General features: G+C 36.4%; 1 protein-coding gene across 2 annotated transcripts in view; it reads right to left on the bottom strand.

Moving 5' to 3' along the window:
• The window catches only part of MAGI3 (membrane associated guanylate kinase, WW and PDZ domain containing 3), a 299,415-nt gene that overhangs the window by 52,425 nt on the left and 226,393 nt on the right, over positions 1 to 20,597 (bottom strand). For both annotated transcript variants that reach the window (XM_003892411.4, XM_017945961.1), the window contains exons 7-9: positions 14,080 to 14,137; positions 8,892 to 8,986; positions 3,239 to 3,427 (exon numbers count right to left, since the gene is read on the bottom strand). In XM_003892411.4, the coding sequence (XP_003892460.3) occupies positions 3,239 to 3,427; positions 8,892 to 8,986; positions 14,080 to 14,137 (342 nt within the window). The remainder of the gene's footprint in view (positions 1 to 3,238; positions 3,428 to 8,891; positions 8,987 to 14,079; positions 14,138 to 20,597) is intronic.

The following is a 20,597-nucleotide window of genomic DNA, read 5'->3' as shown; positions in this document are numbered from 1 at the left end:
AATAAAAAGTCTCCCAGTAAAGAAAAGCCCAGGATCTGATGGCTTTACTGCTGAATTCTACCAAGCATTTAAAGAAGGAGTAATACAATTCCTACTCAAACTATTCTGAAAAACAAAGGGAAGAATATTTCCAAACTCATTCTATGATGCCAGTATTACCCTGATATCCAAACCAAAGACGTATCAAAAAAAGAAAACTACAGGCCAGTATTTCTGATAAACACTGATGTAAAACTCCTCAACAAAATATTAGCAATCAAATTTGACAATACATTAAAAAGATCATTCATCATGACCAAGTGGGATTTATCCCATGAATGCAAGGATGGTACAACATATGCAAATAATTAGTGTGATACGTGGTATCAACAGAATGAAGAATAAAAACTATAATCATTTGAGGCGGGTTGATCACCTGAGGTCAAGAGTTCGAGACCAGCCTGGCTAACATGGTGAAACCCCATCTCTACTAAAAATACAAAATTAGCGGGCATGCTGGTGAGTGCCTGTAATCCCAGCTACTCAGGAGGCTGAGGCAGGAGAATCACTTGAACCCAGGAGGTAGGGGTTGCAGTGAGCCGAGATCACGCCACTGCAGTACAGCCTCGGTGACAGAGACTTGGTCTAAAAAACAAAACAAAACAAAAACAACAACAACAAAAACTATATTCATTTCAACTGATGCTGAAAAAAATTTGATAAAATTCAACACCCCTTTATGATAAAACTCTAAAAAAACTGGGTATATAAGAAACATACCTCAATATAATAAAAGCCATATATACAACAGAGCCACAGCTAGTATCATACTGAATGGGGGAAAAACTGAAAGCACTTCCTCTGAGATCTGGAAAATGAAGATGCTCACTTTCACCACTGTTACTCAACACAAGACTGGAAGTTCTAGCTAAAGCAATCAGCAAGAGAAAGAAATAACAGGCATACAAATTGGAAAGGGAGAAGTCAAATTTTCCTTGTTTTTAGATGATGGGATCTTATATTTGGAAAACTTAACAACTCCACACATTAAAAAAACTATTAGAACTGATAAACAAATTCAGTAAAGTTGCAGGATACAAAATCGACATACAAAAATCAGTAGCATTTCTATATGCCAGTGAACAATCTGAAAAAGAAATTAAAAAAGTAATCCTATTCACAACAGCCACAAATAAGATTAAATACCTAGGAATTAACTAAAGAAGCGAAAGATCTCTACATCAAAAATTATAAAATACTGATGCAAGAAACTGAAGAAGACACAAAAAAGGAAAAGATATTTCATGTTCATAGTTGGAAGAATCAATATTCTTCTCAATACTACCCAAAGCAATCTAGAGATTCAATGCAATCTCTATCAAATCTCTATCAAAATACCAATGACATTCTTCACAGAAATAGAAAAAAAATCCTGAAATTTATATGGAATCACAAAAGACCCAGAATAGCCAAAGCTAGCCTGAGGAAAAAGTACACACAACTGGAGGAATCACATTACCTGACTTTAAATTATACTACAGAGCTATAGTAACTAAAGGAGGATGGTATTGGCATAAAAACAGACACATAGACCAATGAAACAGAATAGAGAAATCCATACACCTACAATGAACTCATTTTCAAGAAAGGTGCCAAGAACATACATTGGAGAAAAGACAGTCTCTTCAATGGTTCTAGGAAAACTGGATATCCACATATAGAAGAATGAAACTTGACTTCTATCTCTCGCTGACTTCTATCTCTGCTATATACAAAAATCAAAACAAGGTGAATTAAAGACTTAAATCTAAGACTTCAAACTATAAAACTAGAAAAAGAAAACACAGGGGAAACTCTCCAGGACATTGGTCTGGGCAAAAATTTCTTCAGTGATACTCCACAAGCCCAGGCAACTAAAGCAAAAATGGACAAACGGGATCACATCAAGTTAAAAAGCTTCGGCATAGCAAAGGAAACAGTCAGTCAAGTGAAGAGACAACCTACAGAATGGGAGAAAATCTTTGCAAACTATCCATCTCACAAGAGATTAATAACTAGAATATATAAGGAGCTCAAACAACTCTATAGGAAAAATCTAATCTGATAAAAAATGGGCAAAACATTGGAACAGACATTTCTCATGAAGAAGACATAGAAGACATAGAAACAGGTATATGAATAGGTGCTCAGGTCATTGATCATCAGAGAAATACAAATCAAAACTACAATGAGATATCATCTTGCCCTAGTTAAAAATGACTTTTATCCAAAAAGACAGGCAATAACAAATGCTGGAGAGGGTGTGGTGAAAAGGGAACCCTCATACACTGTTGTTGGGAATGTAAATTTGTACAACCACTATGGAAAACAATTTGGAGGATTCTCAAAACACTAAAAATAGAGATACCATACAATCTAGCAATCCCACTGCTTAGTATATACCCACAAGAAAGGAAATCAGTATATTGAAGAGATATCTGCACTCCCATGATTGTTACAGCACTTTTCACAATAGCGAAGATTTAGAAGCCACCTAAACGTCCATCAACAGATAATTAGATAAAGAAAATATGGTACATACACACAATGGAGTACTATTCAGCCATAAAAAGAATGAGATCTTGTCATTTGCAATGACACAGATGGAAATGAAGATCATTATGTTAAGTGAAATAAGTCAGGCAAAGAAGCAGAAACTTTGCATGCTCCCATTTCTTTGCAGATACTATAATTAAAACAACTGAACTAATGGAGATAGAGAGTAGAAGGATGATTACCAGAGGCTGGGAAGGGTAGTTGGGGTTGGCGGGGGGTGAGAGGGAAGTGGAGATGGTTAAGGAGTATAAAAAATATATAGTTAGAAAGAATGAGTAAGACCTAGTTTTTGATAACACAATAGGGTGACTACAATCAGCAATAACTTAATTGTACATTTTATAACTAAAAGAGTATAAATGGGTTGTTTTTAACACAAAAGATAAATGCTTGAGGAGATGTATACCCCATTTTCTATGATGTGGTTATTACTTATTGCATGCCTGTATCAAAGTATAATATCTCATGTATCCCATAAATACATATACCTACTGTGTACTCATACAACTTTTTTTTTTTAATTAGAGGATAAGCTATTTTAATACTGGAATCTCTCTCTTTAGTTACATAATTTAATTCTTTCTCTCTATGTATATAAAATCTCTTCACTATAATTTTTGTTATAGCATCACTACTCTTCAAACAATTATGAAAAATTTGTAACCTGGTGCAATTTTCCCATCCTGAGCTGCGGGACCATCTTTCAGCACATTTTTCACTTGTAGGAACTCATCAGGTCTATCTCCGCCAATAATGGTAAAACCAAATCCCATTGTGCTTTTTTTCAGTGATGCTCGAACAAGGACACCTTTAAGTTGGGATGGATCTCTTGTGAAGTGTGATTTTTCCATATCTGTGCCAAAATGAGAAGTGGGTTTGAGAACAAAAATAATTACAATGAATATAGCACTCAGTCAATCTTTTTTAATATAACTTAATGTTATTCTCAACTTTATCTCTTTCTCATTGCCTTGTCTGCACTTACTTTCAACCCAGAGTCCATTATATGAAGTTAAAATGACACAACCTTTAGTACTCAATTGCTGAAAGTTTGGATACTATTCAACTGTACTATAAAACTCAGCATCTACTGAGTTTTATGTGCAAAGTACGATACCAGGAGGATGAGGCCAAGTGTCACAAACTTATGAAAGAGAGTATATTGAGAATTTTTATAATTCACAGTTCAGGCTTTCTGCAGTCTTTAATTTATAACTGATGGAAGGAGTGAATCTTTTTACTATCAGTAAACAGCTTCATATTTCTATCCCTTTCACTCGTGTTTAGTAGAAAATTTAGAAAGAAAAACACATCTTCTTTTGAAATGCCCATTTTTAGGGGTTAGATGACCCTAGTGATTCACATCTGCAAATAACAACCTCCTTCCAGAACTTCTTCTCTCTTCTCCTCAACCATGCGTGCCATTAGGGAAGTGACAAAAACTGAGAGAATCAAACTGTACAGGTTTATAATTTACTAAGTATTAAATTAACTTAAAAAAAAAAGATTTTAAATGTTCTGCCATTATCTATTTTTTAACAAATTTATTGAGATATCATTCACATACCATAGAATTCAGCTCTTTCAAGTATACAATTCAATGTCATCCAACTATCAGCATAATCTAATTGTAGAACATTTTCTTCCCTCCTCAAAGGAAATCCCCATGCCCATTAGCAGTCATTATCCAATTTCTCCCCAACCCACGTCCATATTCCAGCCTTAGGAAGCCACGAATCTACTATCCATGTATAGACGTGCCCAATACAGGCATTTCATATAAACAGAATCAGATGATATGTGGTGTTTTGAATGGTTTCTTTCAATTGACAGTGTTTTTGAGGTTCATCTGTATTGTAGCATATGTCAGTACTTTATTGCTCTTTATTATTAATATATAATAAATATGAAATTAAATATGTATTTACTAAAGATAAATTTATTATATTATTGCCAAATAATATACCACTGTATGGATAAATATCACATTTTGTTTATCCATTCATTAGTTGATGGACATCGGGTTATTTCCACTTTTTGGCTATTATGAATAATGTTGATATGAATACTCACATACAAGTTTTTGTGTGGACATATTTTCATTCATCTTGGGTATATACTGTGAGTGGAATTCCAGCAGTTACTATGAATATATCGTAATTATGTTTATCATTTTGATAAACTTCCAAACTTTTCCAAAGCAGCCTTGCCATTTTACATTTCCACAAGCAACATAGGAGGGCCTCAATTTCTCCACATACTTGCCAACAGTTGTCCTGTCTGTCCTTTTGGTTGTACCCATTCTAGCGGACATGGAGTGGTTTCTCACTGTGGTTTTGTTGTGCATTTCCCTGTTAACTTGAATTAATAATGGTAGCTTGTTTCACACTTAGCACTAGTATCACACCCAGAGTTACTTATGTGTATTTGCTGCTGCCTCTCTTAGCAGAGTGTTCTAACAGGTATATATTAAAACTTATCAGAAAAAAGAGCGATTCTTGGTGCTGTTCTATATGGTTTGCAGATTATGCAGTATGTAAACAGCTTTCTCAAGAGGTAGGCCTGCCCTGGCAATAGTGACAGTGGCAGGTTCGGGGTGGAAAGTAGGAGCTACCTTATTTGATATGTTATTCCCAGATTTGCTTTTATTTGCAAAAAGCACATGATACAAACAAACGAAAAATCCAGCTCTTTTGGGCTTCTCAAAGTAGAGAAGTAGACTCTAGACAGCAGTGCACTGATCATAGTAAATGCCATTTTGTGAGGCCTCTCAGAGGATGGCCAGTCAGCCTACTTATGGTGACACCTCTGTATTATTGAGCTTCTCACATTCAAAGTAGCAACTTTGAATTTTGTTCAGTCTCTAAACAAAATATTACTTTTAAAAATTATTTAATTGACATATGCAATACCCGTTCAATTACAGAAGTTGACTAACACCGTCCACTAGTGTTGCCTACCAGACTGTAGATAAGAATATTTCTCTAATGACTGAGTACTTGGACAGGTACTTGATGATAATATGAAATGTACCGTTTTCATTTTTATGTCAAATACTGAGATGTTTCTGGTTAGCTATCCCATGCCCTAATCCCCAGGAATACTAGAATAAGATTGGCTTCTGAGGGCAAAACTTGAAAACTAGCATACAATAAATGACATCCAGGTTGTACAAACAATAAAGAGGAAGGAAAAGTAACACCTAATTTTAGAAAGTATTAATAAAACAGCCAAAGCCAACTGAAAGTTGGTCACAAGTAAGTCTTATCAAAATTAAGCTTAGAAAAGTGAAAATCATAAAGGCACAAAGAAACTGTCTTTGAGATCAACAGTCTCAACTTTAAATCCAAGATTTGTAATTTAGTTGAGTGATCCTGGGTATGTTGTTTAAAACTTGTAATCCTCAGCTGTCTTGTCTCTAAAATGGGGCTAGTCGTACCTAAAATTCATGGGATTGTCACAGAGATTAAACTATGTGACACACAGAAAGCAGAGGAAGCGGTGCTTGACAAATGGTAACTGCACAATCAATGTAGATGAGCACAAACTCTTATATACTGTCCAAGGAAGGAGGTTTCCATGGCTCACAAACTTGAGTGCTTCTGACTCTGTGGAAAGGATAACCTTGGGATAGATGAATCAGACAATTTTAACTTAATGCCATCAAAGCCTCTAAATGGGGATAATAATATCAATAACTTGCAGAGCTATTTTGAGACTTAAATGATATGATTATACAAAGTATCCAAATCTATATGTGATTCAGTATCTCAACAAATGGCAGCTGTTATTCCTTAAGGACTAGCATAACTTCAGTAACATCAAGGAAGTCTTTCTTGCCCTTCTACATTCAGATTTAATTTCTCCCTTTTGTCTACCACTATTGTTTATATCTTCCTTATCATACTATACTAAAATTATATGTGTATTTCCCTGGCTAAGTTGGGAGCTCCTGAAAGACAGGTGTTGAATATTTCTGTTTGTTTGTTTTCCTTTTCTTTTTTTTTTGAGATAGGGTCTCATTCTGTCACCCAGGCTGGAGTGTAGTGGTGTGATCACCGCTCACTGCAGACTTGACCTCCTGGGCTAAGGTGATCCTCCCACCTTAGCCTCCTGAGTAGCTGGTAATACAGGTGTGTGCCACCACACCAGGCCAGATTTTTGTATTTTTTGTAGAGATGGAGTTTTGCCATGTTGCCCAGGCTGGTCTCAAACTCTTGGGCTCAAGCAATCCATTTGCCTTGGCTTCCCAAAGTGCTGGGATTACAGGTGTGAGATACTATACCTGGCCAGGTGTTGAGTGTTTACTCTTCTTTTAATCCCTACCTTATAGGAGAGAGCCTGGGTATCTAAATCAATAAAACATATGGTACCTGACTTCAGGGAAATTAGAGTTTATACAGGGAGGAAAGATCTCCCTTGAAATGTGCCATGAATTCAGGGACTATATATTATAATACAAAGAACTTTGAATTTAAAGTCAGTAAAACTAAGTTCAAATTCTGGCTTGACACTCACTGTTATTCTAAGCAAGAGGCTTAATCTTTATTAAAGTCTCCATTTCCTTATGTATAAATTAGGGATTCAAGTTGCTCTTCAGTTCATGTCTTCTGTCTATAATCTTTCATGGTCAAAGCTATGAAAATAGTTGGTTATACTCATTGTCTCCACATCTTCACCTCCCATACCTTCTTCATTCTACTGCAATTTTATTTCACTCTCTACTTGCTCTTGCTAGAGTGACTAATGACCTCCCTACTGTCAAATCCAACATATATTTTTCAATCTTCAACTTCCTTGACATTCCAGCAACATGTGACATACTCAACCTCTTCTCATGGCTGCCTATCCCTATAAACTCATCGCTTGTTACTACCCTACAAATACCCTATTCTGTAACCACGTCTACTTGCCTTCTGGCCTTTCAGCACACCATTTCACACTTCTATGATTTTAAACATTCTGTTCCTTCTACTTGGTATGCTTTCTTACTCCTTTAAAATTTTTGTCTGCCTGCTTTAACTTTTCCTGACTTTTTAAGAACTAGTTCATATCTCTCCTGCTTTGAAATTTCTCCTGCCCCCTTGACAATCTCCACCAAAGCAGAGTTGGGTACTCCCTTCATTATGCCACCACTGTACCTTGTACATCTCTATTAATAACAATGAAACTATTATCATTTATTAGCCAACGCACGCTTAATACCATTGCAGGCACTTTACATCTGTTATTTTACATACTCATAACCACCTTAAGAGGTGGGTACCATTATTATTCCTATTTTATATATGAAGAAATAGGGGCATTTAGAGATTTAGGAAATGTACCCAAGTTTACACAGCTGGGATTCAAACCTGCTCCTCAGCTTACCCTTATAATTACTATTCTAGGATGGCACCTATCTCCATATATTATAACCATCAGTTTCCTATATTAGACTGTGAACTCTTGAGGGCAAGCCTGTCTTACTCTTAGTCATTTTTGAATACCTAGTGCCTAGCAAAGCACTGGGGATACAGTCAGTGCTCAAAAGTATTTGTTAAACTCAAAATGTTTGCTAAACGAAATGCAAAACTTTAGGAGGAGGATGATGTTTTTGAAGAGTAACTATAAGAAAGAACTATTTCTCTCATGGGCAACTGAAGTGGAGAATCTAGTGGATTACTACAATATGACCATATATACCCCTGGTTATTAATGACAAATGAGGACTGGAAAAGGGATGGGGAGGGATAAGTAGAATGTAAGAACTTCCTGAGCAGTGTTTTCAAAATACACATGACTAGGCTCATTGAAATTTCCGGATCTGTATTTTCAAAAAATGCTCCCTAAGTGAGTCTGATGTTACTAATACCTACCATCCCACTTGAGACTCGATGATGTAGGTAAATCATTTGATATATTTATTATTTATTAATATTGGTTAATGAAGAATCCTCAATGGTTACAGATACCATACTTAAGCAATTAACTTGGGAAAAGCTAATGATGAACTAGAGACCTAATATTGGTCTCACCTTAAACATATAAGGAAACATTCCAATCTTCAAAACAAAATCTCAAATTCACAAAAAAGCTACCCAAATCCCTTCTCCCAACAACTTCATGCTTTTTATATACTGCTGAGAAAAATCTCACTATTCTCATAATGTTCAGATGTTTTATTAAGATTATTCATATCTTTACAGTAACAAATATTAGACATTCTTGTCTAGTGTCAAAGCCACAGAAATAAAAAGTTCAAACTCACTTTTATCAACTCAGCATACAAATTTCACAAGTTATTCTTTCAAGGAAAGATTGAGAAGATTGCCTACCTGGTTTTGAAGACCCAATTTCAGCCTGTCCTAACTGCTTTTTCCTTTTCGCTTCCTCCACTGGATTTTCAAACTGGGTTTTCTGGTTAAGGTGACTATAGAATGCAGAAAAATATACATTTCAGTTTAAAATAAAACAGTAACATATTCTTAAATAGTCTATCATACCATTCCATCCTCATAGATTAGGGCACAAATATGTATCTTTAGGCTATGGAACATAGAAAGACTGACAGATGATAGCAGCGGGGCTTTCTGTCAGCTAAATAAAGTCCTGTAGAAGATGCCAAGCTGTGAAGCTTTTGATATTATATTTACTATAGCTTCTTCATAAACCTACCCAATATAGCCAATAACGGTTTTCAAAACTATAGCCTTCTTATCTGATGCAATCAGAAGTGCTTGTTCTTGGTAATTTAATTTTTTTTAAAAAAAGGCAGTTAATGATAGAAGGGTTTTAATTTGTTTCTCCAAAATAAAGCAAGCTGTAAAGACACTTTCAAAGGAATCTGTGTACAGAATCCTTTTTAAATTATATTACTATTACTTTTCCACTGACTCACCTATATCTGTTCAGTAGCAACTAAGAAAATGACTTGCTTTTATCAATTATAGTACAGAGTAACTCTTTCACACTTAAATTTCTTCATAATTATGTCATAATTAAATGAATAATTATAACATAGGTTCAACTGACACTTATGATTTGGGAACATTCACTACTGACTCTTGGAATGCATACAACTCTGTGAGAGAAAGCAGGAAACCTGAGGAGACTAGCCGCTAGGAGATTAGCCAAAACTATTCAACACGCTATGGGCAATAGTATGTTTTACAGAAGAAAAAGATCACTGTTCTTCTGGCAAGCCAGGTAAGTGGAAGTTGGTTAAGAAAGCAACTGCTGTAAAAAAGATGTTAAGGACCTCAAATAGGTCTAATTCAGAAGCAATGGAAATCATATTCTAACACTTCCATAGTACAAATACATTTCAGCATATGCTACAGTTTTCCACTTTAATAAGAAGTGAGGTCGGGTGCAGTGGCTCACGCCTATAATCTCAGCACTTTAGGAGGCCAAGGCAGGCAGATCACCAGGTCAAGAGATAGAGACCATCCTGACCAACACGGTGAAACCCCGCCTCTACTAAGATACAAAAATAAGCTGGGCGTGGTAGCGCATGGCTGTAATCCCAGCTACTTGGGAGGCTGAGGTAGGAGGCTCACTTGAACCCGAGAGGCAGAGGTTGCAGTGAGCCGAGATCATACCATTGCACTCTAGCTCAGGCGACAAGAGTGAAACTCCGTCACAAAAAAATAAATAAAAAGTGGTAACACGAGTGAACACCAACAATTAAATACCAAATCATGAGAATTTCAGAACATGATTGTCTTTAGGTAGGCTGAATATTACAAAATGTACATATAAATAGTCACACAAGTTGAACATTTATTTTGCCTTTTTATTTATTTATTTTACTTTTTTTCGAGACTGGCTCTCATTCTGTCACCCAGGCTGGAATGCAGTGGTCTGATCACAGCTCACTGCAGCCTCAACCTCTTAGGCTCAAGCGATATTCCCACCTCAGTCTCCTGAGTAGCTGTGACCACAGGTGTGTGCCACAAGGCCCAGTAAATTAAAAAAAAAATTTTTTTTTTGTAGAGATGGGGTCTTACTATGTTGTCCACACTGGAGCTTTGCCATTTCCAAACATTAAGAGTGGTGGTAGAGAAATGGGCACCAGGGACTAAAATTAAAATTTTAAAAACCACCTTCAAAAAAAGGAAAGTTAGCTTTCTCCACGTCACTTAGGCTACTAGTGCATATTAGTTCCACAACAGATGTGGTTACTTATTAAATAGTTTAAGAGATCTAAATCTGGTAAGTGCCACTGGACATTCTTCGGGTTCTGATTTCACTAACACTCAAGTATGCTTTTGCTTCATAATATGAGGGGGACACCCTGTCCATTGAGTTAACTGTTTAACTCTGTGAAAATAAAAATCTTAGGAACTACTTTAAAAAATTTATTTAAGAACTGATATTTTACATATTCTTTTGAAAAACAACTAAAAATTGACACTCAGAAAAGAATAAACCTGTTCAGAAAGAAGCTTGGCTCACTTTCACTTTAATATCATTGGCTAGAATGACTCACTTTGCCACCCAGGCATTAGAACATAAAAAGTAGTAATTTGTATTTATACCCTTTGTAATGTGTGGGAGAGGACAGTAGAAGTATGCAAATGAGTAATCCTTTTCCTAAAAATTTGACAACAGAATATAAGATTTACTGAAGGAAGTTATTATCTTCATTATCTTAGACTATCTAGACTAAAATGCCACTCAAAAAAAAAAATCAAAAAATAAAGAAGTGAGAATACTGTCCTTTTCATTTAGTTACTTATACCTACACTATTATTAAGATACAACAAATTTTGTTTTCCATATAACCAGCTATGGGAAATAAGAGAGGAAAATATTATAGATTATCAGAAAGAAAAAAAGATAGCAAACAAGAATGATTAAATATTAGTACATAATGTGGCACATTATCTGTATTAAAATTTTATGTCTAATATCTGGATTTAAAAATTTATCTCAACAAAATATTCTTTCATAAAGAATTTTAGATGGCTGGGCATGGCGGCTCAAACCTGTGATCCCAGCACTTTGGGAGGCCAAGGCCAGCACTTTGGGAGGCCGACGTGGATGGATCACTTGAGGTCAGGAGCTTAAGACCAGCCTGGCCAACATGGGGAAAACCCATCTCTACTAAAAATACAAAATTAGCTGGGTGTGGTGGCACATGCCTATAATCTCAGCTCCTCAGGGGCTGAGGTACGAGAATCACTTCAACCGGGGAGGTGGAGGTTGCAGTGAGCCAAGATCGTGCTGCTGCACTCTAGCCTGGGCGACAAGCATAAGGCTCTGTCTCAAAAAAAAAAAAAAAGTTTTAGTTGTGAAAGCAAGTATATATTTTGACTTTGTCACCTAGATGCATCAAGACATCTAATGCTCATTACCCTGATCTAATCACTATATATTATGTGTACTGAAACATCACTATGCACCCCCAAAATGTGTATAATTAGTATATGTTAATTTAAAAAAGACATGTAATGCAATACAATCAAGACCACATTTCTAAATATATAAGCATATTTATAGCTTATGCATATTTATATTTATGCATATTACAAGCATATTATATTTTTGGAACAATTTTATTTTAAAAAATAAATTCATCCATTTCAGAATCCCATCCTCTAAAATAAATACAAAGAAAAACTACCATTGCAGTTGGTGTTACTACTATAAGGCTCCTGCCAAGAGCAATCATCGTGCCATCTGGTTTGACAAACTAAGAGAGCCAAAGAGTAGCCATTCAAGTAACAGCTTTTTATCTCCATCAGTAAACTCACTGCAGATTACCATGGTCGAGATTCAAAACCTAACTAATCTGGGAATCAAGCCACACTCCACAGCTCAGCTGACTCCATACTAATGTGCATCTTGAGTACAGTCTGCTCCTTCTTAATCTAATACAAAACCCTCCTGTAAAATGAGCTCATTCTGGGAACAATCATACAAAATCATGTCGCTGCTGCTGTTGCTTCTAATTCAGGCTATTTCATGTACCTCCCTGACAACTAGGAGCAGGTCGCTTCAGGATTTGCCCTAAAGTTGCTTTAATATTATATCTTTGCATAATGGGCACCAGATCATTCAGCTCAAGGTTTTATAACAGGCAAATGACTTTCACCTTTTGACCATGTATTCAAATTCACTTGGAATGGGTAATAAAGAGAATGAGAATCATTATCTCAGAAATGTTCAGCAGTGTCAATGGCAAATAATAGCTGATTACAGCCCGATTTAAAGAGACTAAACTTTAAGGGGAAGAAAAAAATCCTGCAAAACCTTTGCAGTTGGCCCCCAAATATTCCTTTAATGTGAAAAATGGTCATTTCTTCCTTTAACAAAATATGACTTAGGAAAAAAATAATAAAAGAGCTGCTGTATACTTTTTATATCACAGTATCAGTAAGATATTAAGTAACACAATGGAAATGGAAACAAAATTAGCATAGCTTTCAAAGGAACCAAGATATTGAAATTCTGAAGTTATATACTTAAGTGTCAAGCTAATTGAGTCATTTCCTTAGGAGACACCTTTAATTATAAGAAGTCATTCCAAAAATCCCTCTAACCACAGTGACTCAAGTAACAACCTGCACAACAGAATAAAGACTACAGTTGCAACAGGAGTCAGAGATGCTTACTTTAGGGATAATTACCAGGAAATGTCATTGGTTTATGCCTGTAAGTGTTGAAACATTAAGCAACAATCATAAAATTAAAGATGCTTGTGTTTGTTACTTTTTCAGGTAATAATAACACTTTGTCTTTGCTACCTAGGCGGCAGGTTTAACTCCTAGTCTCCAGGTAAATAGTAATGTTTCTGATACAATTATTTGCCTGCTGCTAGACGCTTGAGGTCAAATTCAATGTTTAGCATCTGGAAAGAAAGCAATCCCAATGGTCATAACAATGTAGCAATTAGATAAAGAAAAGAGAAGGCAAAATTAGACATTGACATTAGCTTAATTTCTCTGGCTAACATAGGCAGGGGTCTGGCACTCCTCTCCAATATATATTTATGTTTAAAATTAACTGTAACACCTGCCTAAGAAGCAACTTTCACCCCTAAAAAGAATACTAAGTTTTCCTGGAAAAACTCCTTAAAAGAGAGTACACCTTTAGGTGTATGCTTCAAAACTTTAGGTAATTATGTTATAATGCCCTAAAGTTCTTCCACTGCTTTCAGAAGCATACAGGGGTAGTGTTGGAAATTACCTTGATAATTAATCTAGTCCGTTGCCCTCATTTCAGTTTTCTATCAACTAACTTTCTCTTTAGAGGCTGTATTAGTAACAACAGTATCTCCAGCTATTAATCCTCTAGGCAACTTCCCCCTTATTTTCTATATTTAGAAATTCAAAGCCAACTTCCAGGAAGCCCAGGGTCAATGTAGTAAATGCTCACTGCCTCTACCTTTTCATACCCCTAGTTGAAAAACTCAACAGCTGGATCACAGAAGCATAAAGTGCTGTATCCAGTATTCTCTAAAGCTATATGCTGAAAGGAAAACATCTGGGAGAATATTAACTGAGGTAACAAACTTACTCAACATAGTATGTCCCATACTGAGGGTCCTCTATTTTCTCCCAGCCATAAGGAAGCTCTGTAAATAAAGAAAATTGAGTGAAATGCCAGATTCAAAATTGACAGAAAATAATTCACCAGTGAGTGAATTTATTATTTAATTATACTAATATTTGGGAGTCAGAAAGCTGAGGGCTCACTTCCAAGGAACAAACACAATTTAAGCCTGAGTGGCTTTTTCCCCAGCCAGTGAGAATTTCAGCAAGCATTAGAAGCCCAGAACAGAAGATGGCATTAAACAAAAAGGTGTTTATATGAACCACAAGCCATAAAAATGCTAATACAAATTACTGTATATTTCTTTCATTTAAAAACCTTGATTATGCTGACATGAGACATACGTACCCTGTAGTCCAACACAAGAAGCAGGTGCCTGTTCAGTTTTTTACTATTATACATAGTCATTTTTGATGCTATGTTTGGACCCATTTCTCCTCAAAGGCAACCCTAGTCTTAGACTTTTGCCATTTCAAGTGAGCAATCTAGATTTGCTTAAAACCTACAAAAGTACCTGCTTTCTGTTGGTGAACAGGATCTGAGTATCTGAAGGAACACTAATCTAACTACCACAGTGCTTTGTGTAATCTGTATTTGTGAATAACAAACATCTTACATAGCATTTTTATATATTACTAAATCTCGGTAATTGAGCAATAAAATATAACCAGAAATACTGAAGGTAGCTGAATTTCTGGAAGTTAAAAAAAATCTCTAGCCTTTTCAATGTGAACTGACCTGAGCTTTTCAATGTGAATGTGAATCTTTTCCCTCCCACTTTGTCTGCATTCCTTGTAAAGTTAAGGTTTCTGAAGAACCATCTTATTAGGAAAACATGGATTAAGTTGGGAGGAATGTTCCTAGCAGGTGGTTCTAGTCCTATTCATTTTATATAGCAGTTGAGCAAAAAAGAATTTGTTTTTAAGTACACAGTTGTACACTATGATGTCCCATGCTTTCATTTTCAATTTCTCTTAAGAGTGCTTCTGCTATGCTGGAAGACGCACACACAAAAAGTACGCTGGACAGCAAACGGGTTTAGAAAGTATCACAAGACTTATTAGTTTTATAACATTTAGCCTTAGTTATGACATACCAACTTTGTAAGTAAAAATTCCATTATAATAAACTTGACAAGCTATACTGTTTTACTCTAAGAAAAATTATTGTTTTGCATTCAGAATATAAGAAAAGAACAGATGACTAGCCTCCTGGTGAAAATCTCTGAATTACCCCTACCCCATTTCTCCACCATTCTTTTCTGCATACATATTGATTGGTGGTTTCAAAGTTTGATGAGTTTTTGTGTTTTTCCTTTGAAGGACCTGGTTGAAATATCTGAGGTGGGAAAGATGAGAACAAATGAAATATTAAAATACTTGAAATATGTGAGAAGAGAACAAAACATTAAAAAGAACTGAGATGTACTTTAGCTCACTTTAATCCTCCTCAGCTATGAAGCAAATCTATCAAATAGATATAATATTTTATCGTGAAACAACTATTTCATGGATAAGAGTATTTTTTTTGGAATATATCTGTAAAACTGCACTACAACAGTTATGGATCTTCCATGAAAAATATTTTTTTTTTCTTTAAAAGAAATTTTCTTGAAATAGCATGGGAACTGAATAGAGCTGAGTAACAATTAATTCTACAGATGTACCACAATTAGACCTACGTTTTGTCTTTAGAGAAGTTTGGAGAAATTAAGGTCTATAGAAATAGCTGAAATAGTCCATTTGATACCTGAAAAATTCACTAAAAGGGATGTATTAATAGTTAATAAGGATAAAAGATCAACATAAATATATTTGAATGTTAACTTGAAAGTTACTTTAGCATTTTAGTTAAGACTCAAGGTAATTAGCAACTAAGATTAACAGTCCTTTCTTTAGGAGGGTAAACAAATGCAGCCATTTATCTTCAGGGTTATTTTATTAATTTTAAACCTTTACCACTGACACCATTAGCAAGTTTTTTTTTTTTTTTTTTTTTTTTGCATGCAGGGAAAATTAATACAGATAAAGAAGTGGTTATTATTTGCTCATTTAAAATGAAGGTAATAAAAATCAAGACTAAAATACCTAGCAATTTTATACACTATTTAGTGGATCAATTCATTTATTCATTTTATTTCTTTTTTCCTTTCTCCCTTCTCATCCTTCTCTCCCCATCATCCTTATGCAGAAATAAAAATTATAATTATAACCCAGTTCTTTTGTTTGTTTGTTTGTTTGTTTTGTTTGTTTTTTTGTTTTTGAGACGGAGTCTCGCTCTGTCGCCCAGGCTGGAGTGCAGTGGCCAGATCTCCGCTCACTGCAAGCTCCGCCTCCCGGGTTCGCGCAATTCTCCTGCCTCAGCCTCCCGAGCAGCTGGGACTACAGGCGCCCGCCACCTCGCCTGGCTTATTTTTTTGTATTTTTAGTAGAGACGGGGTTTCACCGTGTTAGCCAGGATGGTCTCAATCTCCTGACCTCGTGATCCACCCGTCTCGGCCTCCCAAAGTGCTGGGATTACAGGCTTGAGCCACCGCGCCCGGCCATAACCCAGTTCTTGACTTCAAGGAGTTTACAGTCTAGACAGGAAGACAGAAGAGATAAATGATAAGATGAAGATAAACATCATCTTTTTTGGGGAGTACAGAGGAATGACACCAATTGCCTGGTAAGATTGCTATCAGGAAAGCCTTCTAAAAGGACGTTTAAGCAGTCTTTAAACATAAGTTGGCTCACACCTGTAATCCCAGCACTTTGGGAGGCTGAGGCAGGTGGATCACGAGGTCAAGAGATCAAGACCATCCAGACCAACATGGTGAAACCCCATCTCTACTAAAAATACAAAAATTAGCTGGGTGTGGTGGTACACACCTGTAGTCCCAGCTACTCAGGAGGCTGAGGCCAGAGAATCACTTGAACCCAGGAGGCGGAGGTTGCAGTGAGCCAAGATCGTGCCACTGCACTCCAGCCTGGTGATAGAATGAGTCAAAAAAATAAATTAATTAATTAAAAAGTTGGGATTAGGGAGAGGGAGATGATTCCAGATAGATCAAAGGGCACTGAGGTATTAAGAATGCTTGGTATTTTCCAAAATTACAAATAATTTGGTAAACTAGAATGAAAGTTGTATGCAAAGAGAAATGAATTTTATGAACAAGCACCAAATTACAACATTCTTAGAGTGCTGTTTTGAGAAGTTTGATCTTTATTTTGATGATGGTGGAGAATTAAGGTGAACTGTGACATAATTTAATTTATATTTGAAAAAGATTATGGGCAGCGGTAACAAAGGACGAAATAGATGGTGTGCAATGAGAATAAAGGCAGACAAGATAAACACTAATAGACTGCCTAAGAACTTGTGAAGACTGGAACTAAGGCAGGGATAGCAGAATGGATAATAAGACAAAGAAGGTAAAGTAATAGAACTTAATGACTATCATGAGGATTGAGGAAGGGAAGGGAGGAAAGAGGCAAAGATGATTCCCAGGTTTCTGGCTCTTGTAGCATGAAAGTGATACATTATCAAACATTTATTGAATAATTATGAAAATAGGACGGCGCAGTGACTCACATCTGAAATCCCAGCACTTTGGGAGGCCGATGTGGGTGAATCATTTGAGGTCAGGAGTTTTAGACCAGCCTGAGCAACATGGTGAAACCCCCATCTCTACTAAAAATATAAAAATTAGCCGGGCGTGGTGGTGGGTCCCTGTAATCTCAGCTACTCAGGAGGCTGAGGCAGGAAAATTACTCGAACCTGGGAAGTGGAGGTTGCAGTGAGCTGAGATCTCATCACTGCACTCCAGCCTGGGCAACAGAGTGAGAGTCTGTCAAAAAAAAAAAAAAAAAGAATAATTATGAAAATGGCTGTGGGAATAGAAATTAGGAATTAATGTGGATTCAGAGGAATTTACAAGACAGATGATATGTAAAAAGTGCCTAGTAATGTGTCTACCACCAATGGACACTCAAGAAATGGCAGGCTTTTATTTATTTATTTATTTTTTAGATGGAGTCTTGCTCTGCCGCCAGGCTGGAGTGCAGTGGCGCGATCTAGGCTCACTGCAACCTCCGCCTCCCCGGTTCAAGTGATTCCCCTGCCTCAGTCTCCCGGGTACCTAGGACTACAGGCCCGTGGCACCATGCCCAGCTAATTTTTTGTATTTTAGTAGAGACAGGATTTTACCATGTCGGCCAGGACAGTCTTGGTCTCCTGACCTTGTGATCTGCCCGAATGGCAGGTTTTTAAAAGTCAGAATTGATAGAACTTGGTAGTTAACTGCAACAAAGAGGAGTGCGGAAAGGGCGAGGATGACAACCAGTTTTTGGCTCAAGCAGCTGGGGGTATGTCATATCATCTGTTGAAGGCAGGAAGGGAAGGTGTTACATTTGAGTGATCTGTAGAACATCCTGGTAGAGATAAATAACAAGCTCTTGGCCATATGAACCTGGCACTCAAAAGAGAAATAAAAGAAGATAAAGATTTGAGAGACATTGTAGTAAAAGCTATGACAGCAGACATGATTACCTAGATAAACTGAGCAGAGAAAGGTGAAGAACAGAATCTTAGGCGCACTGACATTTTAAGGGGCAGATGGAGAAAGTAAGAATCATCAGGGGGAATGGTATAAAAGAAGACAGAAGAGGAAGGGCATGGTCAGCATTAAAAAATGCTTTGTAAAGCTGTTAGGCATAAAGATAAGGGCTAAAAAGAGTCTGTAAAAATCAGTAGCTTACTGGTAACCCTGAAAAGGTAAGAGGCAAAAGTCAGAATATTATAGTAACTGGAGAGAAAAATAAGAGGTAGAGTCCTTAAGAATACATGACTTAAAACAAAAATTTGCTTGTGAAAAAGATAGTATAAAAACTATGGGGAGGGTTAGGGCCAAGAGAAAATGTGTTTATTTTTGATACAGGAAAGACCTAACCTAACCATCTTTTCCCGTGTATGAAGCCAAAGTATTCCCCTAAAAAGCTATTTCAAAAGACAAAACTATTTTGGGCATATCAAGCAGCTGGTTGGTTCTAAATCCCATGAATTTATCTTTCTTTCCTCTTCCCAAAATAGGATTTTTCTTGTTTAAATGTAAGAATTACAATTGTTTTCTCATGGTGGAGCTCTATTCAGTTGATAATTTTTTTTACCACTCTCTAAGCTCTGAAATATCAACATTCAATACATTTGTAAGCTGCCTTTAGCAAAAATTTAACCTTTCTTTCATCATAAGAGAAATGGGATGGGTTGAGGGTAAAATGGATTCCTAATGTTGTATTTTCAAGACAACTACCTAACCAAAACACTATTTTATTTGAATAGAAGATAAAATGTACATCAATTAAACCAAGCTGTTCAAGCTGTGTCCTTACACTGTATTTGAATACACAGCTGGGTTCAGAATATCAGAAGATTGGGAAGAAAAGGACATGTTTTAGAAACTGTAAGGTCTTTCTAGAAGATCTTAAATGTTCAGCAGAATGTAAACAATATCTTAAACTATAAAACCTACATTTAAAATATTATTCTTCTATTTTCAGCATCTACTCTGTGCAAAGCACTGCAGAGAATACTAATGTGAATCAGATATAGTTCATCCTGAAAATAGTCTTCTGTGGGGCTATTTTCCCCCTACTGAGTGGGGAGACAAACTGTAGAGAGAAAGTGGTAAAGTCTGGCTGAGCATAAAACAAATAGACTCGATGTTCTAAAGTGTAGGCTCCCCCCAAGATCAGTATAGGCAATGTTAAAAAGGTGCACCCAGTGTGTAGATGGGAGAATAGCCCTTATTAAAGAGTTTCAAACATTCCTAGAATACCGAATGCAATTTTGATCGTTCTATTTTAAGAAAAATATACTTAGGATGATCATAAAGTGTACTGTCCACTTTTGAGAATAAAAGGTGATACTATTAATAATTATGCTGGGACAACAGGAATAAGCTGGGTTAGTCCTGGGTCAACGAAGACACATGTTCAGCCTTAATGTAAAGAGCACTAGGGGGAAATGTTCATCCAATTATTCAAATTCCTTAGAGAATAAAGAATGGGAGGAACGTTTCCAGTTTCTCAGAGCCCCCTCACTTTCTTCCCCAAGGAAGAAAGAATGTCTTATCTGACTGGGGAGTTTTACACAATGTACTCAATATGCTTGCCGCAGGGACTCTTGAGTTCTCTCAGTTTTGGTTAACAGCCTGCCTGCAGAGGTGTATTCTGGTCTGTTCTCTGCCATGTCTGCCCATTGGGAGTAGGCTTGCAGCAAAGACTAAGTATTTATGTCTCCCTCCTGCAGGGATAAAATAACAGCAAGGCCATGTACATGCAGGGCTAACATTCATTCACTGGCATTCTGACTTCATCTGTCTGTCTCTGGTGTCTTATTTCTCTATTGACTACAAACTGGTGAATGAAGACAGGCTTATTATTTATTGGCCCCTCAAAGTCTCATAGAGATTAAAAAGTATTTCCAAAAGGGCGACCAAAATA

Source organism: Papio anubis, chromosome 1 (genome assembly GCF_008728515.1).
Source record: "Papio anubis isolate 15944 chromosome 1, Panubis1.0, whole genome shotgun sequence".
NCBI classification, from domain to species: domain Eukaryota; kingdom Metazoa; phylum Chordata; class Mammalia; order Primates; family Cercopithecidae; genus Papio; species Papio anubis.
Note: the sequence above shows the minus strand (reverse complement) of the source record. Positions and strands in the feature narration are given on the sequence as shown.